This window comes from Canis lupus, chromosome 18 (genome assembly GCF_011100685.1).
Source record: "Canis lupus familiaris isolate Mischka breed German Shepherd chromosome 18, alternate assembly UU_Cfam_GSD_1.0, whole genome shotgun sequence".
NCBI classification, from domain to species: Eukaryota; Metazoa; Chordata; class Mammalia; order Carnivora; family Canidae; genus Canis; species Canis lupus.
This window is the reverse complement of record NC_049239.1, coordinates 34375959-34403577: the sequence shown is the minus strand read 5'-3', so window position 1 is coordinate 34403577 and position 27619 is coordinate 34375959. Positions and strand designations below refer to the sequence as shown.

General features: G+C 47.5%; 1 protein-coding gene across 1 annotated transcript; it reads right to left on the bottom strand.

Moving 5' to 3' along the window:
* Window positions 1–5674: 5674 nt before the first annotated feature.
* On the bottom strand, window positions 5675–27484 carry CD59 (CD59 molecule). The gene is made up of 4 exons (XM_038563058.1): window positions 27409–27484; window positions 17241–17325; window positions 13605–13706; window positions 5675–7134 (listed from the first exon to the last, which is right to left on the bottom strand). Exons 2-4 carry the CDS (start codon window positions 17305–17307, stop codon window positions 6932–6934), a joined length of 372 nt encoding a protein of 123 aa, XP_038418986.1. The 5' UTR covers window positions 17308–17325; window positions 27409–27484; the 3' UTR covers window positions 5675–6931.
* Between the last annotated feature and the right edge of the window lie 135 nt (window positions 27485–27619).

Sequence of the window (27619 nt, the reverse complement as noted above, 5' to 3'; positions counted from 1 at the left end):
GGCCATAGAACGTGCTCAGTAATGTTAACTCTTATTGTTATATGTTGAAGATCCTTAGGAAAGGGATTTTGTGTTATTAGTTTTTAAATTTATTTATTCATGAGAGACACGGAGAGAGAGGCAGAGACACAGGCAGAGGAAGAAGCAGGCTCCCCGGGGGGAGGAGCTCGATGCGGGACTCGATCCTGGGACCCCAGGATCACGCCCTGGACCGAAGGCAGCCGCTCCACCCCTGAGCCACCCAGGCGCCCTTGCATGAGGTTTTTCATATGCAACCTAATTTTTATTTGTATATATCCATTCAAAGTGAAAAAGCTTACAGACCTTTAACTTACCTTAACTCCAAGGTAATCAGATTTTTGTCCTGCGGGGGGTTAATTATAAAACAATCCTGAAGTTACAAATCGTAGGTTAAAAGAAAGGTCGTTCCCTCTAATAACCACACAGGAAAACGCTGCAAGGAACAAACACGGAGATAAATCCCAGGGAGGTGAAGCTCGTACGCGGTACTAACCACAGCAGGTAGCGCAAAACCCTCCAAATTAGCTCGGCCAACAAGTGTCTGGGAAAGTCCGGTTGGTGATGAGAAGACAGCAGGCATCCATTTGAAACAAACATTCCCTCCCGGGCCCGAAAGCTCTTGAACACCTGCCTCGCTACCCCAAATCCTCATTAGGTGCCCGCCTGTTGGGGCTTGAGGGATTCAATCTCAAACACTGAGCCCCCTGCCTGCACCTGGAAGCACCTGGACAGACACTCAGAGGTCCCTCTTGGCTGCTGCAGCTCTGCCAGGGGCCGCGTGGGCTTGCCCGCGGCGCACCTTCCAACCGGGCCCACTCCCAGGCAGCACAGGCCCAGCGGGCAGCCCACGGGCCTGGTCCGCAGGGAGCGGGCCTTTGCTGCTACAGACAAGGGCAGGCCTGGTCCTTTCTCCAAACTCATCTGTCAGGGCAGTTGCTCTCTCTTACTCTCAGGAGAAGGAGGGCAGGACTGTCACCCTTAAGACACATGACACAGTGGGGTGGGGGTCCCCCCAACACTCTGACTTCCACTGTCTCACCGGGGCTGTCACATGGCGGTGGGGGGTTGGGATTTGCCCTGCCCAAGCCCCCTCCAGCCAGGAGCTGCTGGGCCTACGTGGGTTACTGTGTGCCTGGTTCCCTCACCGTAGCCTGCTGGAGACAAGGAAGCTTTTGGATCTGCTTCCCTGGGAATCCCACTGGGGGGTCCTTTATGGAGTAAATGTTTGTGTCCTCCAAAATGTCTATGCTGATACCCTAACCAAGAGGAAGGTGGGGGTCTGTGGGAGGTGATTAGGGCATGAGGATGGAGCCCCCATGAATGGGATCAGTGCCCTTAGAAGAGGGACCCCAGAGATCTCCTTTGCCCCATCCTCCATGTGAGGACACAAGAAGACGGATGTCTGTGAACCGGGAAGTGAGTTTTCATGACACCAAACATGCTAGAGACTTGATCTTGCACTTTCCAGCCTCCAGGCCTGGGAGAAAGAAATGCTTGTTGTTCAGGGCACCCAGTCTATGGTATTTGGTTTTGGTAGCCTCAATGGTTTTTTGAACCCAAGACTCTGTGACATGGGGAAAATTGAGTCAGCTCTCTGAACTTCCATTTTCTGATCCATAAAATGAAGACAATATTTAGGTCACAGGGTTGGGGGGTGCATTTGATGAAAATACGCATAAGCAGTACCTGGGACACACAGAGGGTGCTGTAAAGTGCGGCTGTGATGGTTAGGCAGTTACAGATGGATTCCTTAGTTCACCATTAAACCCTGGGGAGCTGATGAGGAAATTGGAGGGGGGAAGGGAGGATGTCACTTCTAGAAAACCAAACCTGCTCCAGATGATCCAGCAAGCCCTATGCCCAGGAGGCTACTTCCTGGCTGTCCTACTGAGGACCGTGATATCTCAACTCCACTGATCTTCCTAACGACCCACGCAGTAGGTGTGATTATCCCAATTTCCCAGATGAGGAACTGAGGCATGTAAGGTTAGGAGCCTCGCCTGCGGGCCTGTGGCTGGTTAGCATCAGAGCTGGCGTTCCACATTTAGGGGATAGGCCCCACTGTCGCCTCCTCCAGCCTCCCCAACGGACCCCCCCAGCCCTCAGAGCAGGCCCACAGCTGGGCATCTGGCCCCCTGTCCTCTTCCTGGCAGAGGCCTGGCTCTTCTTGGAAGATGTCCGTGCCACAATTCAAGGGCCCAGCTATTCTGGGAACAGCCTTCCCTTTATGACTCATCTGAATTAACCATTGTGTTGGTATGGACCTGGGGGCCCAGGCATTCCCACTTGCCTTCACAACGCCTGCTATTTATAAAAGTTTCTAGAAAATACAGTTCTGCCCTTATTCTTTTGCCCTGGGTAGATGTGCCCCTCAGTACTTGCAGAGTAAGCAAATGGTTTAATAAACTGGAGTTTGAGGGGCAATTTAGTGGAATGGAGCACGCAGGGGCTCGGAAGGGCAACCAGCGTCAACTGGCTGTGCAACCTTGGGTGAGGGAATTGTAGCTAACGCTATTGACCACCTACTATTATGCGTGCTCATGCCATCCTGACAGCAACACCGATGGCGTAGGTCTGCCAGAAATTTTCTGTGCAAAAAAATAAAAAATTAAAATTAAAATAAAAAAAAAGAAATTTTCTGTGCAAAACCAACAGAAGCTGACACTGAGAATTTACACAGGGGGCTATGAGACAGCTCATGGATTTGGAAGCTTCAGAATTAGGTTTAGGAAGAGCGAAAAGCTCAATCTCAGGAGCTGGGTAGCAGGGAGGAATCAATAGCCTGTTCAGTTTGGCCACTTGGGGCAGGAGGGTAGCTAGCTCTTGGCTGGCTTTTCTCAATGACTCATTCCTTATCCTTTTACCCTGGCTGCCTTCCCCTACAGAGGTTGGAAAAATTCAATTCTAGCTTTGCCAGTCCCCCTTTCCGGTAGGCATGGCCACGAGACACAGTGCCAGCCAGAAGGTATGACCAAAAGATGGCTGGGAGATTTCTGGGAAACATTGTACTTTCCTAATAAGAGTGTTGGAAACAACTGAAGCTTTCCCTTCCTCTCCTCTTCCTGCTGTGACCTTGGATGCAATGCTGGAACCTCTGTAGTCACTTTGTGATCAGGAGGGAAAGACCATCGCAAATATGCCAGCCCAGGCATCGTTGAGCAGCTAAACGAATGCCAACAGCTGCTGACCTGCAGATCGTTTATGCGAGAAAATCAGACTGTCTGGTTAAGCCACTCGAAGTCAGGTTGTCTGTTACTTACTTCCTGAGAAGTTCACATACCTTCAACCAAAAACATTTTTTTCAGTCCTTGCAGAACTGCACTCCAGACTTAAATTCCAGGAGTGGACGTGCCCAACTTTTGGCTGGAGGAGGGTAGGCTACCTTTATTAACAGTTTCACCAAAACTGCATTTTTATTTATTTATTTATTTATTTATTTATTTATTTATTTATTTATTTATCAAAACTGCATTTAAAGGATAGAAGGAATTTCCCAAAATGTGAGTGTGCTCCTGTTAGCAGAAGGTGGGGGAGCAGACGCTGTGAGGCTGAAAGTCACACGTCCATTAGGATAGGTGCCGGTGATGACAGAGGCTTAAGGGGGTGATGCAGTCTGCTCAAAGCCTCTCAGCTGGTCAGGCCCAGAAGCATGGGAAAGGCCCCTTTACGACCAGGCTGCAAACATGTTGCATTTAAGTAAAGGACTGTTGTAACGGGATTTTAAAAGTGTCAGAGCTCCAGGGCACCTAGGTGGCTCAGAGGTTGAGTATCTGCTTTTGGCTCAGATTGTGATCCCAGGGTCCTAGAATCAAGTCCCACATTGGCCTCCCTGCAGGGAGCCTGCTCCTCCCTCTGCCTGTGTCTCTGCCTCTCTCTGTGTCTCTCATGAGTAAGTAAAAATTTTTTAAAAAGTGTCAAAAGCTCTATTATTCACATCATGTACACATTATTTCCATCCCAATCTTTAGTGTTCTTTTAACTGCTTCCTATGGCTCAGGGAGGAGGGTGGTTTAGTCAGCAACGGTCAGTTAACCCTTTTCACTAGTAGATGTCTTGGTTAGGGATATTTGGTTGCAAAGAACAGAAATTTTCTCAAACTGATTCAAGTACCTAAAAAGGACAGAGGGAGTCATGGTGTGGAGAGACCTGACTGAACCCATGGGTAGAGACAGGCAGGGCACCGTAATCTGTAAATACTCTGATGGGTTTGGGTATAGACAAGAATTACTCTTCATGGTTACTGAGAAAACCAAGTGAACTCGTACATATATAGCGCTGGGAATAGTGTCAGGCACGTGGTTAAGTGCTCAAGTTGTGATCACTACGCTCCAGGATTGAACATTTAGTGCCAGTCCCATTTGTCTACACCCAGTTCCTATTAAGCCCACTTCCTACCTGCCAGACACTTCACAAACGTGACACTGCAAGCCTCACAATTCTTTGAGGTAGGTGCAGGAAGCCAGAGTTCAGAGAGGGTCAGAAAATGGATCCAGAGACATAGCCAGTTTGTGGAAGAGACGGGCTCAGAACCCAGGGCCTCCAACCACAAAAACCGTGTGCTCAACAGCTACTATTCTGAAACAAAATAATTACAAGAGGCAGTGGGCCTTGGAAACAGACTGTGGCAAACAGTGTTTTGGAATTATGTGTTTCCAGAAAGGCCTAACTGGGTTCTATAAGCTCACTCTGTTAGGTAACCTAACTATTAAGTGAAAAACTACCGTACTAAGTATTTTGGTTTCTAGGAAGAGGCAGTAATCAATTGCTTCAAAGCACAAAAGCACAGGACCCTCCTCCCAGGCTTTTTCCCAAAGTCAAGTTGGTGTGCATCCAGACCTCATCCCCCAAGAGAGAAGATCCAATGGGGTTTTTATCACCATCCAATATTAAACCCAATATGAAAGTTCCTATAAAGCCATACAAAGGCTATTTATTGGCTCTTCACTCACCGGCCTTTGCAGTATTGCCTTTGGGTCAAGACACCCAATGCTCAAGGCATGAGTCATTGTAACTTTCTGTGGAAAGAAACCTCAAAGCTTCAGGCCATCGATTAGGACAATTAGGACGCTTGCCGATTTCCACTCCCAGGAGCCCTCTCTGCATCTCCCCACTTAGCAGCACTCAGTTCCCACTTTAGAGAATTACCCCTTTCTTAATGCACCCTGGCCCCAATGTGGGCACATGACTCAAGACAACACTCAAGACAGTCGTACCCTGCAATCTGAATCTTGAGAAAGCCTTCTGCCCTTTTGAATTCCCAAAAGTTCCTCTAGATTCATTTTCTGCCTAAGTGAGTCAAAACTGGTTCTGTTTCCAACGGCCTACATGAAAAGAGCTTCTTGGCTCAGCCAGCGGCTGTGGGCATGGTTGGTACTTCCTTGGTCGGAAAAAGTCCTACTGAGCAAAGATTTACATATGTGGTATTATGTCTTGGACAAGAGAATTAAAGACGGCGTGAGGAAAAACACTGGGCCAGTGGGGAACCCAGAGCGCCAAGGCAATGCTAGGTTTGGATGAGGAAGTCCCTATTTGTCTCTGTTCAAGCAATGGCACCAACAGGAGGGCTGGCCCTGGCCACGCTCTCTTTTGCCAGTTGCTACACTGGGCACACTGTACTTGTTGCTTTCCTTCCAGGCCAATAACCACACTCACGCACTTGCTGACATTTTATTTTCGGAAAGGCATCATTCATTCCAGTCTGTCACACAGATTACATGATCAAAGGGTTGAAAAAAATGTTAATCCTGAAATGCTGCCCTCATCTGCCGAAGTCAAGCTCTGCCGTTAAATACAGCCAAGATTGTAAGAATACACGTGTCCTTAAGTCTACTGGATCTTGAGAATCACTCAGCAACACCCACAAGACAAAGGCAAAACTCTGCCCTCCTGAAAAGGTGTGTCACTTTTTAGGAAACCGGGAGAGCTTTCAAATGCCGTGACATTTGTGATAGGCCAGGTGTCGGCAGGTAAAACACCCCTGTTGCTGTTCATGAGGACATGTGGAGGTGCTAAATCGCAACCCCAGAGGCTCCTCCCTCTGTGTTCACACAGTATACGTACATATATGAGGAGACTGGCTACCAGGATTATTTAAAATAAGCACACTTAATCCTGCAAGTCATTTTTAACAAAGAACGTCACGTTCAGTCTTTAACTGTGTGACAAAGCCAAGATATCCCGCCAATCTAATGAAAAAGTTGGGGGGACAGTTTTAACACATCATTAACATATGCCATTAAGTTTTTCTAGTGAAGACAGCAAGGCCCATTCACAATTGAGGGACAGAGGAGAACTCCGATTTTAGCCACTGCTACCCCTCGGAAGACAGACCTGGCTGGGGTTTCCACACTCCTCTCCTTCCCTGCCAGACCCTGCTAGTTGAGAATACAAAGATCATTCCCATCGCTTTGCATTGAGAATCTCACTGCCCCTGACTGACAGCCCCTATGTGGAGAGATCTGTTGTGCCTGCTGGGCGGCCACAAAGGGAGAGGATGAAAGCATTCCCTGTGAGAGGCTGTTGAAAAGAATCCCCTGCCTCAGCACCCCCAAAAGCACTGATCATAGTCTAAGGAATTGGAAGGGAAGTAACAAGTAACTGGGGCGTGCAGAGAATCTAATGTACTCGAGCTGTCACTGCAAAGCTGGTCTTGCAAAAAGCAGAGGGAGGAGCATGTAACCTAGCTCAAATCACACATGCTACACTCTTAAATTTTTTCCCTCCAATGGGTCTTTGCTGCAGACAGGATTTGTCTTCAAAATCTCTCAGTCTCTCTCTTAATCAAGTTGCTCAAGCTAGTTTGTCTTTCCCAACAGGATCCAGGTGAAAAATAGCCTTTAGAATGCAGCAGCAAAGGAAATAAGGAATATACAGAAACGGAAAGTTTAGGAGAAGGCCTCCTGGTGTTGATTTAGAGATACAGGGTCCAGGCTACCGCCAGCAATGGGGTCACCAGCAGAGCCGTCTTCCTGGAGGCACTCATGCCCGCACTTCCATTACACAGGTCCTTCTGGCAGCAATAGTACTCTAGCTTCTTAATTTGGAAAGAGTTTGAAATGTACTGGTAATTGCAATCTTTCTGCCTCCAACACTGGTAGTAATATCTTAGGGGATCTGTGAACAGAAACACACACAGAAAGGTAAGTTAGCAAGTGCGGAATGACCTATCCCAGCCTGTGAGCTCTCAATTCTACTTCTTAGAACTCAGCTACTTATGGAAGTAGAGACACCTGGGCAAGAACATGTATCCTGGTTGGGCTGTAAAAGGGAACGATTAAGCAAATGATGATGATACAACTCGAGAGAGAACTTTTCCATAAAACCAAAGTGTCAGCCCAGAGAGTGGTGCGTGGTGCAATAGCCAATCCTCCTGATGTTTTAGAGGTTTGCTGATATTTTTAACAATCCAACAATCCTACTTCTAGAATTTACTCTATGAAGTTACTTGTGGAAAAGGTTAAGATAGATGCTCAAGAGTGGTCACTGTATCACCACACCATCTGTAATAGCAAGAAAACTAAAAGACAAAAATCAGTCCATTACTAAAAAAAATGTGAAGAAATTAGGGTAGAGTTCCATACAACAGAATTCCAGGTAGATAAGGACGGGCACAGGCCTGTATGTGTTGAACTGGAGTCTGAGTTTTAAAAAAATGTAGAAGAATGGATAAATTGGGACTCCAACAAAATTAAAGACTTTGTGCATCAACGGGCACTATAGAATATAAAAAGACAACCCGCAAAAAGGGAGAAAATGTTATCTGATGAGTCTAGTGTCCAGAATATATAAAACATCCTTACAACACAATAAATATACAAACAACTCAAAACACGTGCAAAGGATGCGGGTATTTCCTCAAAAAAAAAGATACACGAAGGGCCAATCAGCACATAAAAAGAGGTTCAATATCATTAGTCATTAGGAAAATACAAATCAAAACCACGCTGAGCTTCCGTCACACCCAGTAGGAGGGCTATAACCAAGAAACTGGAAAGAACAAGTGATAACAAGGATGTGGAGAAACTGGAAGCCTCATACACCATCGGTGGGAAGGTAAAATGGTGCTGATGCTCTGGAAAAGTCTGGCAATTAATCAAAAAGTTAAAAATCTGTAAAAGACTTACAAATACCATATGAGCCAGTAATTCCACTGCTGGATATTTACCCAAAGAAAATGAAAACACTTATTCGACAAGATATATATGCACCCTATTCGTAGCAGCATTATTAATAATAACCAAGATATGGAAGCAGCCCGAGTGTCTATTGATAGAAGAATGAACAAAGAAGATGTGGTGTGTTTACACACACACACACACACACACACACACAAACACACATGCAGTAGAATGTTACATGGATGGACCTAGAGGGTACTATGCTTAGTGAAATAAGGCTGAGAAAGGCAAATACTGTATGATTCCACTCATGAGTGGGATCTAGAAAAGAAACAAATGAATAAGCAAATAAAAAGCAGAATCAGACCTATAAGTACAGAGGATAAACCGAGGTTGCCAGAAGGGGTGAAGGGGAGAGGGAGATGCAGGCCGCCAGTTATGAAATGAGTAAGTCACAGGAATAAAAGGTATAGTATAGGGAATGCAGTCTACGCTACTAACAGCAGTATGGTGGGAACATGTGTGAACACAATACCATGTACACACCTGCCAAATCACTAAGTTATACACCTGAAACTACTGTAATATTGTCTGCCAACTACACTAAAAAAAAAAAAAAGTGACCTAGCAATTCCACTTCTAGATATATTTCTTCCTCTTATTTCTAGCTCTATCTCTATACCCAGAAGAATTGAGAACTACATCCACACAAAAGCTTGTACATGAATGTTCACAGCAGCAGCATCCAAAACAGCCACAAAGTGGAAACCTAGATGTCCCTTAACTGGTGAATGGAGGGGCAGCCTGGGTGGCTCAGTGGTTTAGCACCACTTTTGGCCCAGGGTGAGATCCTGGAGACCTGGGATCGAGCCCCACATTGGGCTCTCTGCATGGAGCCTGCTTCTCCCCCTGCCTGTGTCTCTGTGTCTCTACCTCTCTCTCTCTCTCTCTCTCTCATGAATAAATAAATAAAATCTTAAAAAAAAAAACAAACAAACAACAACAACTGGTGAATGGATAAACAGAATGTGGTCTCTCCATACAATGGAGTATTATTCAACCACAAAAAGGAATGGAAGTACTCAGATATGCCAGGACATGGGTCAGCCTTAAAAGTCATTCTGCTCGGTGGAAGAAGCCAGTCATAGAGGCCACGCACGCTGTATGAGTCAGTTCATAGTCAATATCCAGAAGAGGCGAATCCATGGAGACTGCAAGTAGATTAGTCACTGCCCAGGTATGTGGAGGGGAGGAGTGAGGAGGAGTGACTACTGATGGCTATGGGGGGTCTTTTACGAGGATAAAAATACTCTGGAGTTATGATAGTGGCACAGCCTTGTGCATACACTAAAAGCCACTATATTGTACATTTTAAAGTGTAAATTTTCTGGTATGTGAATTTTATCTCAATAGATTTTTATCCTCGTCTTTTACGAGGATAAAAATACTCTGGAGTTATGATAGTGGCACAGCCTTGTGCATACACTAAAAGCCACTATATTGTACATTTTAAAGTGTAAATTTTCTGGTATGTGAATTTTATCTCAATAGAATAGAGGCAGAACAGTAGGCTGAATGGGAGCATGTGTGTAAAGAAGTGTATGTACAGGGGATAAATGCATTGATTTTCTCTGGAAAAATTCCCAAAGGCATTTAACCATGTTACCTTCACAGAAGACTATCCTTCATTTATACATTTCTGTATGGATTGAGTTTTGTTTTTTTTTAAGTCATTGGATGGATTTACTTCTTTATTTTTTTTGGATCTACTTTAAAAATATTTTAAACTTCATTTAAAAGTCATTTGACTACTCGGGAATACAGGAAGTTTCCAAAACAACATGCTATTACGGTCCCAATTTTGCAAAGAGAAAAATCAAGGCCCCAAATACCTACACCAAGTATCTTATTATGGTTTTTTAATATTTCAGGAAAATTATGTTAAGGGAAAAGCAATGTGCTGATTGAGAGGAATTATGGTGGATTTTCCTCTCCAAAAATAACTATGTGCCAAGACTGTGTGCTAGTTGCTGGAGACATATCGACAGAGAAGGTAGGGTCCTGGCCCTGGCATCACTTCCTTATCTTCTCTGCTGGAAGGAAAAAAAAAAAAAAAACCAACAACCAACCAACCATACCGATGCCCATTTCCTTATTAGAGGGCTTGTTGTAACTAACTTATCTTCATTTACAGCTGGGAACAAAGCTACATTTATAACTGCAGATATAACCATCTCATCCTCCCCCTTGAGGGGATGAAGTGTTGGGGATGCACTTTAATGAAGTTTGGTCAAGTGGCAAAGGCCACACAGTGTTTGTAGTGGGTCTACTTTCTTGGATCATAGGTATTCAAGTGGATGTTTCTAATACTGAACTAGAGGAGGCTGTTGAATAGGACAAGTTACTGCAGCAATCCTAATCAGGAATTGGAACTGGAAAAACACTAAAGTTACTGGAATTTTAACTAGGGGAGCCTCACAGCCTAGGGGAGAGCAGATAGTAATTTATTAATCATTTACTCTGTGTCCTGCAGGGAGTCAAGCACTCTCCTTCAATTATCCTATTTGCATAACAATCTATGATGGTGAGCTTCTCACCAAGCCACTAACAGAATCACCCAAATAAAGTGGATTATCAGAGTCACTGGAATGTTAGCGTTTCTCTCTCTGCTTGGCACATCATCCCTGATCTCTTTGAAGGTTTACTTTGAGTCTAACTTCACGAAGCACCAGCCCCTGATTGTCCTTGGCATTGCTAAGTGTGCCCCCTATTCAGAAGGTCATTATGGCAATGATCACATGGTACTGCCACCAGAGGCTTACGCCAGGGTCTACGTACATGGCTTCTAGTTCTGGGACTGGCCAGGACGCCAATAAATAGTGTCTGAATTAACACCCAACACCTGCCTCTCTTCTAGACTCCATCTGTACAGCATCCACATACCCATTTTCTCCTCTACATGTCCCACAGACTCTAGGAGATAAATATTCCTATTTTACAGCTGCTGGCGGTGGGGGGAATGTGGCTAGAAGAGCTGAATGATTTTTCCAATGGATTACTTGACCTTTGACTCCTGTTTATGACAGTGTGCCTTGCCTCTCCCAGGAGATGATGATCTGAGCTGGAGGGGGATTTAGGTGCTCTGGTAGTGTCTGTCCTGCTGTAAGGTCAGAATTTCTCTATTTCAAGAACAGCTGTAATCACATGTCAAGCTGGAGTTGTGGGACTTAAGTTCATAAGAAAAATATTTAGGATTCAAATGATCCTTTAAAAAAATAGATTTTTTTCTTTAGAGGAGTTTGAGATTCACAGCGAAATTGAGCAGAAAGTTGAGAGTCCTCATTTGGACCTGGCCCCCCAATCCCTACCCTGAGGAATCTGTTATTAGCCTCTCCTCCCCCACCAGAGTGGTACATTCATTACAATTGCTGAACCGACATGGATTCACCATCACCATCAAAGTCTATGATTTACATTGGGTTCGCTCTGGGTGTTATATGGGGTTTGACAAATGCAAGACATATACCCACCAATATTGTACACCACATAGTTTTATTGCTCTAAAACCCTGTGCTCCACCTTTTTATCCCTCCCTCCCTCCTGCTAACCCCCTGCCAACCACTGACCTCTTTAATGGTCTCCTTAGTTTTGCCTTTCCCAAAATGTTCTATGATTAGAATGACACATTATGTAGCCTTTTCAGGTTGGCTTGTTTCACTTAGTAATATGTGTTTAAATTTCCTTCATGTCTTTTCATGGCTTGAGAGTTCATTTCTTTTTAGTCCCTTGTCTGGATACACTGCAATGTTCAGTTTATTCATCCACTTACTGACGGACATCTTGGTTGCTTCCAAATTTTGGCAACTATGAATAAGGCTGGCACAAACATCTGTGTGCAGGTTTTTGTGTGGACATATGTTTTCAGTCCCTTTGGGTAACTATTCAGTGACTGCTGAATCATATGGTGGGAGTATTTTTAGCTTATTAAGAAATGGCCAAGGGGCAGCCCAGGTGGTTCAGCGGTTTAGCACCACCTTCAGCCCAGGTCGTGATCCTGGCCTGGATCTCCCTGCTTCTCCCTCTGCCTGTGTCTCTGCCTCTCTCTCTCTCTGTGCCTCTCATGAATAAATAAAATCTTAAAAAAAAAAAAAAAAAGAAAAAGAAAAAGAAAAAAAGAAACAGCCAAGTCATACCATTTTGCATTCCCATGAGCAATTCTTGTCAGCATTTGGTGTTGCCAGCATTTTGGATTTTGGCCACTCTTTAAAGGTGTGTCTTGTTATTTATATGAACTACTTTTAAAAGCTGAACAATTCATTTTAGGATGAGTAAGTTTTGGGTATCTAATCTATAGCATGGGGAGTATAGTTACTAATACTGTGTATGATATACTTGAAATTTGTTAAGGAAGTAGATCTTAGTGATCTCATCACACACAAAAATGGCAACTTCGTGATGGGTTGTATGTCTTAATTAGGCCACTGTGGCAATCATTTTCCAATGTATGTAAGTATCAAATCACACCATACATCTCAAGTATACCCAATTTTTATCTGTCAATTATACTTCAATAAAGTTGGAACATTTTTGTAATACAAGTTTAACAATCAGATAAGAAACAATGGGATTTGAGAGCTGGAAGAAAGATTTTGGCTCTACTCTACTCCCCTTTCTTCTTCACCTTTACCGTCTAACACATTTCATAAATTAAAAAAAAAAAAAAAAGGCAGAAAGAACTTACTGAAGGCAGAAAAGAGATTGGAGTTCAGAGCTCCTAACTGCTAATCTAATTCTTACTCTACACAGAATATCGCCTTTATTCTCTCATTTGCAAATTATACTTTTTGTAGTGGGGAGGGGGTGTCCCTGAGACACAGATGATCAAGGTTAACTTGATGTATGTGCTCACACGTAACTAGTCTTCAGATATTTGTAGAATGAATGTCTATGTTCTCTACAGGGGCCTTATTGTGCTTTCTACATCAACAAAGAATGCCTGTGGTCCTCCGCATGCAGGCAGAGGATCTATCCCCTCTACAGTCAAAGACCTCGCACGTAGGGCTTGTAATTTTATCCACATTCCAGGAATTTACATCAAAATTATCAGATAGTCCAGCCTGACAGGATAATTCTGATGTGTCCCTACTTATTGAGGGGTTTCTCCTTTCTTGGGGAGATTAATCTTCTCTTCTTTTCTATCAGGTTTTCCTGAACCTGTGGGTCTCCTGCGTCTTTTAGGATTTTACCTGACATGTTCAGCATTTCTTGATGATGCCACTGGAAAGACTTTGTGTTAGAAGGTAGAAGAATAAAATAACCTTGAAGGGTGTTTTTCTTTTTATTTCTTAGATGGTAGCTATTACTTGTTGAATATATGTCTAATGAGAATGAGCATAGCACACATTTTTTTCTCAGGCCCTCATTGTCCCATTACATGGAGCAGACAGGGAAGGGGCAGGCTCTTACCGGCTTTGATGAAAAGACACGCATCAAGATTAATCCCACAACTGATGGTATTATTGCAGATATACTCTGATTCAGGACAGCTGTAGCATGTCAGGCTATGACCTAGAATCAGGAAGAAAGCCTGTCAGTACTTGTAAGACCACCATTGACTTGCCCTCCTGGTGGCAGAAGGGAGCCCACCATCTCCACTGGTATGGGGCAGAGGTCAGCAGTGGACCTGTAGCAGACACATTTTTCCAACCTCAAACTACAGTTCCAGCAGCATATTTTGGACCCTGATACAAGTGCAAAAGAATTTCCATATTTCAAAATCCATGTAATCGTAAAATTGAGAAGTTTCCTCTTACCTTCAACTAGAAATGATTAAAAAAGAAGTGATTAATCTGCAATGTAATGACATATTAAAAGGAAACTATCAAAAATTTAAAAAAAATTTTAAAAAAGGAAACTATCAAGAGAAAAAACTACCAGAATTCTGGAAATGCCTTCCAGATCACAAATATGCTGTTTGATCACATTTTTGTAGACTGATAATCAGTTATTTGGCAGTACCTATCTGTGTGAAAAGACATTTTCAGAGATGAAATATGTAAAATCTCATAGAAGACTGTCATGGTTAAACCCAGGCCAAGTTTTAGAACCCAAGAGCTGACTTGTAGTTCTAAGACCAATGCCTACATTCATCACTCAGGGAAAGAGAATCTTCCAGAAAGCCAGAAGAAAATGGCGCTGACCTGAGCACCACAGGAGTCAATTAAACATATTATAATATAATCCTCCACCTAGCTGAGGACTCTCCTGATTTGTGAAGATTTTCAGATTAACCTTCAAAATGTCAGTCCAAAAAACACTCTCCCACCCACTTTGTTTGCAGATGACACAGACAGACGTCTGGAGTGAAGTGACTCACCAAGGACACCCCAAGCAGCAGAGCTGGAGTCAGCCCCCATACCCAAGGGCTAGGTTCCCCAAGCCCACTCTCCTCCTCCCTCCCAATGTTATTGATGGTCATGCTTGTATGAGAGGGGAGCCACAATGAGAAGGGACAAAGATGTGATTTTTCTGCATTCCCCTTCCTGTTCCTGATGTGTTCACATACCTCAGAAGGGAGAACCTAAGAGTTGAAAGAGTGTTCTAGCCTGGATACTTGTGAGGGCCATCTGAAAAGGTTGTTCATGGGACTGAATCTTCTCCTGGCTACAACCAGAGCTCATCTGGCTTCTTTTTTTTTTTGTTAATATTTTATTTATTTATTAATGAGAGACACACAGAGAGAGAGAGAGAGGCAGAGACACTGGTAGAGGGAGAAGCAGGCTCCATGCAGGGACCCCGATGTGGGACTCGATCTTGCGACTCCAGGACCATGCCCTGAGTGTGAAGGCACGTGCTCAATCGCTGAGCCACCCGGGCTTCCCTCATCTGGCTTGTTGACACACGTTTAAATGGAGGAACCAAAGCTCACACTTGGAACATCTGTGGGGCAGAAATATTCATAGCTAACAGGTTCATTCACCATGCAGATATCCTGTGCGCCTACATGCTAAGCTCTTGATCTTTCCAGAAGTGCTACGAGAGGTAGGCTCAGAGATCTCCAGCTCCATTTTTGAAGAGAAAACTAGGACTAAAATGTTAACCAACTTGCCTAAAGTCACACGGTGCAGAGTGAGAGCTGGGACTCAGGCCCAGACCATCAGTTCTGAAACCTGAGCCTGGTTTAACCATGATGTTTTTCTAACTGTCCAGAGCACGAAAGAGAAGGAAAGAACACAGACTGGGGGGATTCGACTCTGGGCTAATGAAGGTGCGAGTGTGGGGCAGAGGAAGGCTCCCTGCATGTTCCTCAGGGCCTAGGCAGCCACCAAGGAAGCCTCTCCCACGTGTGTGTGCGGGCTCCATACCCTGCGTCTCTGTGGAAGTGCCTGAGGGCAGCGGGGACCTGTCACAGAACAGCTGACGGCCCCAAGCCCAAGTTTGCTCCAGAAATAGCTGTGGCATATCTGGGCTATTCCAATCACAGGAAATACACCAGACACAAGGACAGAGATGATCCCACAGTGTTGTCACAGTGGGGAGCCACATCACCACCGACCCCTGGCTGGAATTAACAGAGGTGGGGAGGGAGGGTCATGACTGCTCTTTTTTCTCAGAAAGGGAGAACGTATCCAAATGTGTCCTTGAACTAGTTCCTTCTCTGCTTTGGTTCCCTCAACTGTAAAGCGGGAATAACAACAATGATCCCTCGTGGGGTGACTGGAAGGGTTAAGGGAGACACAGGGCTTGCCACGGTCTCTAGGAAAGAATTCAATATATGGGAGCTGCTAAAGCTAATAATATATATGAGACACGCTCTGCACAGAAGGAATCTCTTCACTGTTCTTTGCATTGCTGCTTCCCTTTTTGCCTTTTTTTTAAAATTTTTATTTATTTATGATAGTCACACACACACAGAGAGAGAGAGAGAGGCAGAGACATAGGCAGAGGGAGAAGCAGGCTCCATGCACTGGGAGCCCAACATGGGATTCGATCCTGGGTCTCCAGGATCGCGCCCTGGGCCAAAGGCAGCGCTAAACCACTGCGCCACCCAGGGATCCCCTTTCTGCCTTTTTCCCACTTAAAAAAAAATCCTGAAAAGCTGGCAGTACTAACAGGACACAGGCAGAAAATAACATTTGATCCTTATCATGAAGCAAAGCAAGTAACACAGGTGGTTTTTTTTTTTTTTTTTTTTTGGATTTATTTATTTATTTGAGAGAGAGAAAGCGAGACAGAGCAAGCAGGGCAGGGGGAGAGGAGAGACAGAGGGAGAGGGAAAAGCAGACGCCCTGCTGTGTGTGGAGCCCGATGCAGGGCTTGATCCCATGACCCTGAGATCGTGGTCTGAGATCATGACCTGAGCCGAAATCGAGTTGTATGTCTAACCGACTGAGCCACTGAGGCGCCCCAGGTTCAGAGGTGTTTTGCGGTTACAGAATTAAGACTCAGGAACACACAAAGACTTCCAGGAGCTGCGGAAGGGTGCCTGGGGAGGAAGTTAAGAGCAGACACTCTGGTGCCAGTCCACGTGGGCTCAAATTCTGTATGATATTTTACAAATTATTTCCTCTTTGGACCTTAGTCAAGTCATTTATAAAATGATGGCAAAAACAGCACCTACTCCATAGGGTTGACGTGAGGATTCAGGAAGCGATGCGGATAAAATGCTAAGAATAGCAGTTGGTGTGTGAATGCCGTGAGCCAGCTGCTGCTGCTCCTCCTATGATCTTCACCATCATCACTGTCACACAGATGCCCCCTGTGTCACAGCACTCTAAAGATGGTCCCCACTAGGGTCCCCAACAGCTTGTGAGAGAGGGGAAACTCCAGCTGCTACATGGACCTCCTGCCCTGCTCCCCCCAAACAGCTGCTCTGCTGCCCAGGATGGGCTGTAACTCAGGAAGGTGCTCCAAGGAGAGCAAGGCTGTAACGTAGAAGGAGCGGTCACACGGCCCAGGACCTCTAACACTGGAAGGCAAAAGAAGCAAAGCCAGGCCCCAGGCCAGTGGCATCAGCTCACTCCCCTGAGGCCTAAGAAAAAAGGAAGCTTACGATGGAAGTGACCGAGATGGTCCGGATCCATGTCCCCTCGGGCCACTCACCTGAATGGCAGAGGGCAGCCAGGATGAGCAGAAGCACCGGCAGGATGAATCCTCCTTTGCTTCCCATTGTGATTGTCCACAGAATCTGGAAGGAAGGGACACAGAGGGTTGTCATGCACCAAGCAAAGGACTGGTTATGTCAGAAGCCAACAGCTGGAAGGCCTGGAGCCTTCAGGTAACATGGGGAAGGAGTCAGCAGACCAAGAAAAAAACCAAGGTGCTCTCCTGGCCCCCACACCTCAGGTTACTGAAGAAATGCTCCCCGTCCTATTGAGAGAGGCAGCTGCAGGGAGTCAACGCACACCAGGCTGGGCAGTACCTGCGCTCCGCCCCAGCTCTCACCTGGCCACAGCGGTTGGCTCTGAATAAGCCTCAGTCCCTCTAAGCAGCGGTGGTGGCACTGTCTTCCCTATAAGGGGAGTTCCCTGCCCCAAGCTGCTGGCTGAGCAGGGGCGGGGTGGGGGGGCAGCAGGGGCCACCTCTCCAGGCCATGCCACTAAGTGTGTCAGACCAAAGGGGTGACCCTGGAAGGCACCAGCATCCTTTCTGCAGCAGAGCAGGAGGCAAGGGTTTAGTGTGCACAGAAGCTCTGGCTCCCCACCTGTGCAATGGAGCCACCACCTTGTCCACCTCTTCCCCTCAGGGGAAGTAGAGAGGGTATGCACCAAGGTAGCTTTGATGACTAGTCCCATCACATTAATGCCCACCTGTGTGGCGGGGAGCCTCAGGGGAGGAAAGGGGAGGGCTGAAATGCCTCAGATCCTCCTCTTACCTGACAAGGAAGCCACAACACAGAGGAGTTTCTGGCTGTCTATGTCTGAACCATGAGTTGCAGACCTAAGAGGTCTCCCAATCCCGCCCCTACTTCCCTGGCCCCATCCTGAAACAGGAGATGGGGCACCTCTAAACCATGGTGCTCCATGCTCTACTCTTCTCAGCCCCACAGGCCAGGACTTCCGCCTGGCAGACAGACGGGGCTCTGGGTGGGTGAGCCCCACCGTCCTCTAAGTTAGGAATGTCATTCCTACACCTCTGGAGGTCATCTGCTGCTCAGAAACTGGCTGAAAAAGGTCAGGGAGGAGTTGAGAAGCAGAAAGAATAGGCTCTGGCACCAAGTAAGTCATGCCCAGGTGAAAGAGACAGGTTGCTTTCTGATGTGTGGGGAACCAGGAAGAAAATCAAACAAGGCCTGGCCTTTTTTTTTTTTTAAAGATTTGTTTATTTATGAGAGGCCCAGAGGGAGACAGAGACCCAGGCAGAGGGAGAAGCAGGCTCCTCACGGGAAACCTGATGCGGGACTCGATCCCAGGACCCCGGGATCATGACCTGAGCCAGAGGCAGACGCTCAACCACTGAGCCACCCAGGCACCCCAGGCCTGGCCTTTCTTTATGAGTAACTTTCACTCCCCTCTGGGGTCACCCTGGCCATGCTGACCCTCCAGGGGGTCGCTGGCCACAGTGAGGAAGTGAGATGTGTGCCCAAGGGCAGTGGTTAAGAGGTCAGATGCTGGAGTGGCAGAGGCCTGGACATAAGGGCTGGCCCTGTCATTGCCACCAAGGCTCCATTACACCTCATCTGTAATAGGGGCAGGTGTATGGCGCTTCCCAACACTGTAAGGATTCAGCAGATAAAACAAGCTGAACAAATACGTGCTTACGACACAGCCAAGTACAATAAGTGGAGGATGTTACCAAGCCCGACCACACACAGAGCTCTTGTCCTAACTCAGACAGGCATGTCTACTACACTTCTGTTCCGAGTTATCTGAGGATCCGTGGATCTTCCTTCCTGGCCCCTGACCCTGAGAGGTAGAGGACCTTGAGGTCTCTGTACCCTGATCCTTGAGGAAGAGGCCTCAGCGCCTCCTGCTGGCACCCAGACTGCCCTGTAATGCCCTCCGCCTGGAGCCAGATGAGTGACAAGAAAGAGCCCCCACCTACTCTCCCCTTGGGGTGAACAACCCAGGCCTCAGCACCCTGCCAGTTTTTCCCCTGGCTTCTCCAGCTCTGCAGTTTCCCGGTAGACAGAATGGGCTCAAGTCAGACAGGGCTCAGGTCTGTAAAGAACAGCTGCCTGCGAGTAGACAGGGAGAGGAAGGTTTTAATCTGAGGTCCCCCACAGGGGACAGGAGCTCTGAGATAAGACTGGCTGCGACATCAAGAGTCCCCAATGGATGGGGCAGGAGGGAGCATCTGAACAGTCCTTCACATAAATGACAGCACCACGACAAACAGGGTGCCACACACAGAAGGGTTCCAGGGGTTCCGGGACAAAGTGCCTTAGAAAGTACCTGCCCACCAAGAAAGGCTCATGTCTTAACAAAAGCAGAGAAGCAGCAATGACCCGGGGAAGGGACAGGCTCTCTGGTCTGGTCTAGGGCGCTCCAACAGGCCGTGGACACTTCTGGCTCTGCCCCTTCCGTGCTGGTGAGTTAACTCAGTCCTGGGCTTCATTCTTCATTCAGCCAATTATGGGGATAATTACACATACGCGTGGTGCAATGCCTGGTGCTCAAGAAGGCGCCCAAAAAGCCATAGCCACTATAGTACAACTGACATCACAAGGTGATCGGAAGGAAGAAACTGGGTAGGGAGGTGGTTTGGGGGGTTGGGGGGGCAGGGGTCGGGAGGGTGGACAGAAAGGAGCTTTAGGTGAGGAAGCCAGACAAACACCCTGGAATGGATGAGCCAGGGACATCTCGGGCCCCAAACATAAAGCAACCCCCAGCTTTTTGGGCTGGAGGGGGAGTGTCAAGTCGGTTCCAACACCCCACATGGCTGGCTGGTGGTTACAGCAGCTGCTTCCATGCCATGGCTGCAGGAGGGCAAAGATCACAGGGAGGAAGTGGCCAGTGTGCGGATGACAAGGTTGAGTGGTTCAAATTGAAATAAGACTAGGGGGCAGCCCCGGTGGCTCAGCGGTTTAGAGCTGCCTTCAGCCCAGGGGTGATCCTGGAGACCCCGGATCGAGTCCCTCGACGGGCTCCCTGCATGGGGCCTGCTTCTCCCTCTGCCTGTGTCTCTGCCTCTCTTTCTCCGTGTCTCTCATAAATAAATAAACAAAATCTTAAAAAAAAAAAAAAAAAGAAAGAAAGAAGACTAAGTCTTCACGAACCACTACTAAGAATATAAATTTCCGGGGATCCCTGGGTGGCTCAGCGGTTTTGCGCCTGCCTTTGGCCCAGGGCGCGATCCTGGAGTCCCGGGATCGAGTCCCACGTCAGGCTCCTGGCATGGAGCCTGCTTCTCCCTCTGCCTGTGTCTCTGCCTCTCTCTCTCTCTCTCGCTCTCTATGTCTATCATAAATAAATAAAAATAAATTTAAAAAAAAGAATATAAATTTCCAAGGGCAAAATGTTATTACGGAGTGGGGGGCAAGGGAGGATAGAAGACACCTCATGTTCTAAAGCTATTTTATCGATGCCCCCCCAAATGCTGACAGTAGCTAATGCTAAGCAGGATTATTTATGATTTCTTACTTCTCTTCCTGACTCTACTTTTTTTTATCATACTTTCTTCAACTATTCTATAATGGACCAGGTTTTACTTTCATAATTAGAAATACTGGGCAAATCTACACGTAACTAATGTTTCCATTTGGTAGGCATATGTCACCTATCTTTTGGCAAATTTTTCTCTGAATGAAAACACAAACAAATTGAACCTCATGATTTCAAACTCTTCCATCTAAAACATCCTCCAGTTTAGACTTCAGAACCATGCCCCTAATCAAGCATACATTGGATAGGACATGAAGCAGAAATGCTGCCATGACTTTTCCAGTCCACCCAAACCAAACGTTTCCATGCAAGCTGCACCCAGAGGGCCTCAACACTCTCTTTTCTAAATACGCTAACTCATTTAAACAGTAAACAGTGAATTTAATTATTGGAAACAGACCAAAGTCCTGCTGAATGAGGTCCACAGAAGAAAGACGGGTGAGCCTACTCAAAACACCATTTTGGAGTTGCAAAACACACTTGAAGCCAGCCTTAGGAGGTTCAGATTGGTATTCCCAGGAGGTTCTGACCTTGACTCTGAAGTGGATTCCTTCAGGGGTGCTCCAAAGAGGCTTTTCATTGCAGCATGAAGTAAACACTCAAGGACACAGAAGCATTGTTTAAAACAGTAAAAATCTGGCAACATAGGTGGCTAGACGTAAATTAGCATATAATTCCATGATGCAGAAGTGTACCTCATGAGGTGTGCTAGATAGGAAAGGCTGGTCACAATGTTTTAAGGAAAAAGCCAGTCTGAAAATAGCTAAAATCTCATAACTTTTTCCTAAAAGTACAATGCTTGGAATACCATATTAACTTTTTTGAACATTTCTGGAACTCGTGGCAAACAGGATCGTATAATTATGGTAGCTTATTCATGCTTAAATATATTTTCTTAACAATAAACATTTTTATAGAAAAAGCTCTCAACATGAGAGCAGGATATTTTAATGTACTTACGAACCATTTCACTTGTAGCTTCTTTTTCTTTCTTTTAAAGATTTTTTATTCATGAGAGACACAGGCAGAAGGAGAAGCAGGCTCCCCCACAGGGAGCCTGATGCAGGACTCGATCCCAGGGCCCCAGGGATCACGACCTGAGCCAAAGGCAGACGTTCAACCACCGAGCCACCCAGGCGTCCCTTTTTATTTTTCTATTACCAAACCTGATTGGGTAATAAAACATAAAGGTGGTATAAACCACCTTTCAAAATCGGCTTCTTTGAGGTAAAAAAAAGTGTTTTGTGTACATACACCCTCCTATGTCTGTCTGATAGCAATGATTTTAGTTATACTCTGTTTTTGTAAGATAGGAGGCTTGGGCAATTTTCTAGCAGTCCTGAGAGATCTAATATACTAATCCCCCGTTGCTGCCAACTTCTACAAATTTAAGACAGTGAATGCCTTTACTTCCATTCCTCTCTTGTGAAGGGGTAATAATGATCTTATACAATGATAAAATATAATAAGACTCAAGGGGTTTATAGCCCCATATGGATGAAAACATAGCAGGTAAAGGAACAACGAAGCAGATAAATGCACAGCAACCTGTGCATTCACTTATTCATTTGCATCCACCCAAGACATATGAGGATGCTAAAACATTGCAAGCCAATTTACAAACACAGGCATTCCCCATCAAGTTCTTGAAAATGTTTTGGGTAGCAAATTTATGGATAGTGTGAGCCAGTATTCCATTTCCCATCCCCCATATTCCATTATTTTAAAAGGAAAACAAAGACCATCCATCCAAAAAACCCAACCAGCCCTTCCAAGTATCTGTCTATCTAAACAATCCACAGGAATTTAAACACGAAGCATTTAACACCAACTGTTTGATGACATAACTGAAGCAGACAAAAGGAATTCCCTGGTGGGTCTCTTTCCTACCGTGAAGTAGGTTCAGTCTCAACACCTACACCCCATTCATCCCACAACAGTCATGCAGGAGCCTGCCGTGAGCAGCTGTTGTGCCAGGCGCTGCGTTACAATTAACTATGGAACCAGGCAAAGCCCTCGCTCCCAATCTAGCGGAGGTGGATGCCAGCTAGTGCGAAAGACGAGGAAGAAAATAAAATAAAGGAACAGCACTGGTTCTGAAACCCGAGTGGCACAAGAATCATCTGGAGGGTGGTTCAGCACAGATGCGGAGCCCCATCCCTAGGAGTTCTGAGTCTCCGGTGTTTCTAACCAGGCACATACTGGGAAGCACTGGGTTAGTGACTGACCTGGGACAAGGGTGACATTACTTTAGATAGGGTTGGAAGAGTGTCTAACAATGCTAAGAGAGAAGCTGTCAGTTCTGATTAAATAAAGCCTTCTTCTTTTAAGGGCCCACGAGATTACACTGGATCTGATGTCACCGAATGCCTGCCATAAGCACACACTTATTTCTTTCAGTGAGCAAAAATTATGGCCAGTTGCTATGTTGCTGCTTGACGTGGTAACTGCATTTAATCCTCACACAATGTTGTAAAGTAAATTTAATGTCTGCCTCTGTTTACAAAAGGTGGGAGCTGACGGTTGAGGAAGGGAACGAACTTGGGCAACACTGATAAAGTAGGATAAATAACGCCTCTCTCCCCCAGAGAGGTCCGTGTCCTAATTCGGGGCACCTGTGAATACCGGCACCCTTAGCGACTTTGTTTTGTTTTTTTTTTCCCTTAGCGACTTTGTAAATAAGATTAAGGCTGCAGATGGTTCTAGATTATCCAGCATCACGTGGGTGATTACAATAAAAAGGATGAGGAAGGCAGTAGGGTCTGTCGGATGTGAAAGTAGAAGCAAGAGGGGACCTGGCTGGCTCAGTTGGTGGTGCGTGCAACTCTTAGGGTTGTAAGTTCAAGCCCCAAGTTGGGCGTAGAGATTACTTAAAAATAAAATCTTGAAAAAAAAAAAAAAAAAATCTTGGCGCACCTGGGTGGCTCAGTGGTTGACTGTCTGCCCTCAGCTCAGGTTGTCATCCTGGGGCCCTGGGATCAAGTCCTACATCGGGCTCCCTGCAGGGACCCTGCTTCTCCCTCTGCCTCTGCCTCTCTCTGTCTCTCTCATGAATAAATAAAATCTTTAAAAAATAATAAAAATAAATAAAATCTTGGGGTGCCTGGGTGGCTCAGTTGGTTAGACATCTGGCTCTTAATTTCGGTTCAGGTCATGATCTCAGGGTTGTGCAATCAAGCCCCACACTGCGCTCATTCTGGACAAGAGGCCTGCTTAAAATTCTCTCTCCTCCCTATGCCTCTCTCCTACTGCTCATGTACTCTCTATCTCTACATACAAAACAAAAACAAAAACCACCTTAAAAAAAAAAAAGAAGAGGCAAGAGATTCAGGGAGGAGGATGAAGCTCTCCTACTACTGCTGAGTTTTGCAGACGGATGAAGTGAGGCCACAGCCGAGGACTATATAGGTGGCCTTTGGAATAGTCCTCAACTGACATGCGGCCAGGAAATACCTCAGTCCTCCAACCACAGGATTGTATTGTGCCAATAACCTGAATGATCAAGGAATGGATTCTCCCAGAAAGCCTCCAGAAAGGAACGCAGCCCCAGTGAGGCCGTGACATACTTCTGACAAACAGAACCATAAGATTAATAAACCGGTGTGAAGCTGCCAAATTTGTGGTAATTTGTCTTCAGTAGCAATAGAAAACTGGTTCATGGTTAGGGCAGCATTTAGACCCAGGTCTGAGCTCTTAACCACAGTTGAACTCTCTGGAGGAGCGACTCCCTGTGATTTTAGCTGCTAAATAAATTAGTGGAGCTGAGGTGACTAGGTAAGAGACTTTTAAACTCAGCGCTGGTTCCAGGAGACTCAGAGACCCATCAGTTTAGTCACCGATCCTAGGAGCCTGAGAGGCAGATGGACTTTGAGGCTAGGAGAGTCCTTTAAAAACTAGAACCCAGCTGTTCTCATTTTATGGGAAAATTGTGGAGGCTCAGGGAATGAAGTTACCTGTCCCAAGGCAACAAGCTGTTGCAGAGCCACACTGGGTGGATCCCGCTTCCATTCACCGGGGCCTGGTAACTCACAAGTGGCGAAACATTACTGTCAGAGACCCGAAGCTTTGCCTCCCTGTCACCGTGGGCACACACAGTGCCTGCTGTGGCCATGCGTGCGGAGACGTCTACAGAGAAATCAGTCACTCAGGTCAGAGAAGTCATTACATCAGAGGGAAGAGACAAACAGAAAATCACCGTCATAATGGACAGCCCCTCCCGGCCACCTGGAGGTCCTGCTGCCAGAGAGATCACCCCAAAACTCTCCAAAGCACATGAATCTGCAGCTTCCCTTACGAGGACCTTCTCTGCCATGTGTTCCAGGGCCCCGAGAGCTAGGGAGCTTTCCAGAGAAGGCCTCAGGAGATAGCCTCCTCCCGGCCCTACCCCTTAAGATTACACATGCACAGAAGCCGATGGTTCAGTGAAGATATCTCACAAAGATCTGGGGTGTAGATAAAAACACGTCTTCCCATTTGGAAAACCTCAAGTGACTCTGGGCGTGTTTTCCTTTGTGGCCACCTGGCGGCTGTTCAAAGAGCTGGCCTCGAATTTTTAATTTGCCTTGTTTCAAGAGCTCATATCTGTGAAAGATGAATTCCATCACACACCTGCTCTCCTCACTCTAAAGTGGATTTTATGTGGGCTTTTATCTTCCAGACCACTCAGCATAATGGGCTATCTTCCTTACACTGAGGTTTCCTGTTCCTGTTTTGAAAATCCAGGAGCACGCAGTTCCAGGCATGGGTTGTCCTCTGTGAGGCAACTCCCTACCTACCTTGAGGTTTTAAACTTCCTCCCAGAGTGAATAACCAGGGTCTGGAAATGTTGCCACCCCACCCCACCCCCTTAGTGAACATTCAGAGCTCTGCGTGCCTTCCTTAGAGATCTGGAAGTAAGATGCCCCCCTGTCCCCCTGCACTGTGGGGAACAGGGACCATCGCCCTGGGGTCACAAGGGTACCCGAAATACTAAGAGCCGCCACTTGTCCTCCGCAGACAGGTGCCAAACTGATTTCCAGGAATTGTTTCCTTTGATCCATATAATACCCTATGAAATAAGGCCTCATATTTTACTGACTCAAAGGTGAGGTTAAATAGCTTGCTCAGATTACCCACCCAGGCAAGATTCAAACCCTGGACCGAGGGGGATCCCAGGGTGGCTCAGCAGTTTGGCGCCTGCCTTCCGCCCAGGGTGTGATCCTGGAGTCCCGGGATCGAATCCTGCATCAGGCTCCCTGCACAGGGCCTGCTTCTCCCTCTGCCTGTGTCTCTGCCTCTCTCTCTCTGTCTCTCATGAATAAATAAAATCTTTAAAAACAAAAACAAAACAACCCCGGCCTGATGCCCAGGCCCTGGACTACTACGCTGTGCCACCTAAGCTTGCTAGGGAAGTGCCAATTCACCACGGCTCCTCCCGTACACCCACTGCAGATGGATTCCAGAGCCACAGCCACCAGCAGGCTAAGCCAGGCAAGGCAGGCAAAGTGGGAGAAGAAAGAGGGGTTTCCCCGAGCACTGAACCCAAAGCCATCTCTGGGTTAACTCTACTAGTCTGGGGGCGCCTGGGGGGCTCAGTGGCTGCGCATCTGCCTTGGGCTCAGGGCGTGACCCCGGGGTCCTGGGATCGAGTCCCGCATCGGGCTCCCCGCAGGGACCCTGCCCGTGTCTCTGCCTCTCTGTGTCTCTCATGAATAAATAAATCGTTAAAAAAAAAAACACATACACACACACACAAACCTCTACTATGAGGTCTCTCCGCCCACTTCAAAAGCTGTTTATTATCACAAGCTAACCTGCGGAGGCTCTGTCTCTAAAAGCTGTGACACTGACGGGGTGGCCTGTAGAGAAAGAAGGGGAAGCGCTGCAGCCGGGAGGGCTGGGGAGCCGGTCTCCTTGGGCGCCCCCACCCCCGACCTCTCCGGGGAAGTCACCGCCGCGAGGAGCTACCCGGTTTCTGGAGCAATCGGCGGGTCACACGGCCGTGACAGCGAGGAGGGGAGACACCGTCGGCAGGGCCAAGCCTTCCCACGCGCGGCGCCTCCCGCGGGCTTCGAGCACACGCGAGGCCCGAGGTTCGGAGGCCTCCGCCCGGGTGGGTCCCGGGGCCGCTCGGCACCTGCCAGGAGCCGCTTCCCGGCCCCCGAGCGCGTGTGTCGGCGACGGGCAGAAACGGAACAGGTGACCTGGCACCTGTCCGGGGCCCGGGGGGCTGCGTCTCCCTAACTCGGGCACGAGCCGCCGGGACACCTGTCCCCGCCCCGCACCCCCGCCCCCGCCCCGTCACGCTGCACTTCAACTGTCCCCGTTTCGGCCCCGCCCTCCTCCCCGATTCCACAGCGTCCGGGTCCGCGCGGGACCGGGCCCCCTCCTCCCGGGCGCGCCGTCGCTGCCCCCGTCACAGCTCCGGTTCCCAGCCAGGCGGGCGGGGGGGCTCGGCGCGCGGGACTCGGGGGTGTTTCGGAAAGAGCGCCCTCTTCCCGCCCTTCTCTTTCTGCTAAAGCAAGACAGACTTCTGCCGGGCTCTCGGGGCGCCCCCGGGGCGAGGATGCGGCGGGCCTCGGGCGGCAGCGAGGGGCCTGGGGAGGACGCCCCACCCCGCCCTCCCCGGGGTCTCCCGCCGCCCGGGCCCCGCCGCCGGTGAGCGCGCGCGGGGCCTCCTCGGGCCTTACCTGCCCGCACCCGCGATCCCGCCGCAGACCCTGCGCAGCCTGCGCGCGCGGCCCCGCCCGCCTTTATAGCCTCGGTGGAGCGGGCTCCGCCCCCACTCCGCCCGCAGGCCCCGCCCCCGCCGAGGCTCCGCCCCCGCCCCAGGCTCCGCCCCGCCCCAGGCCCCGCCCCGCCCCAGGCTCCGCCCCCGCCGAGGTTCGGCCGGGACCCGCT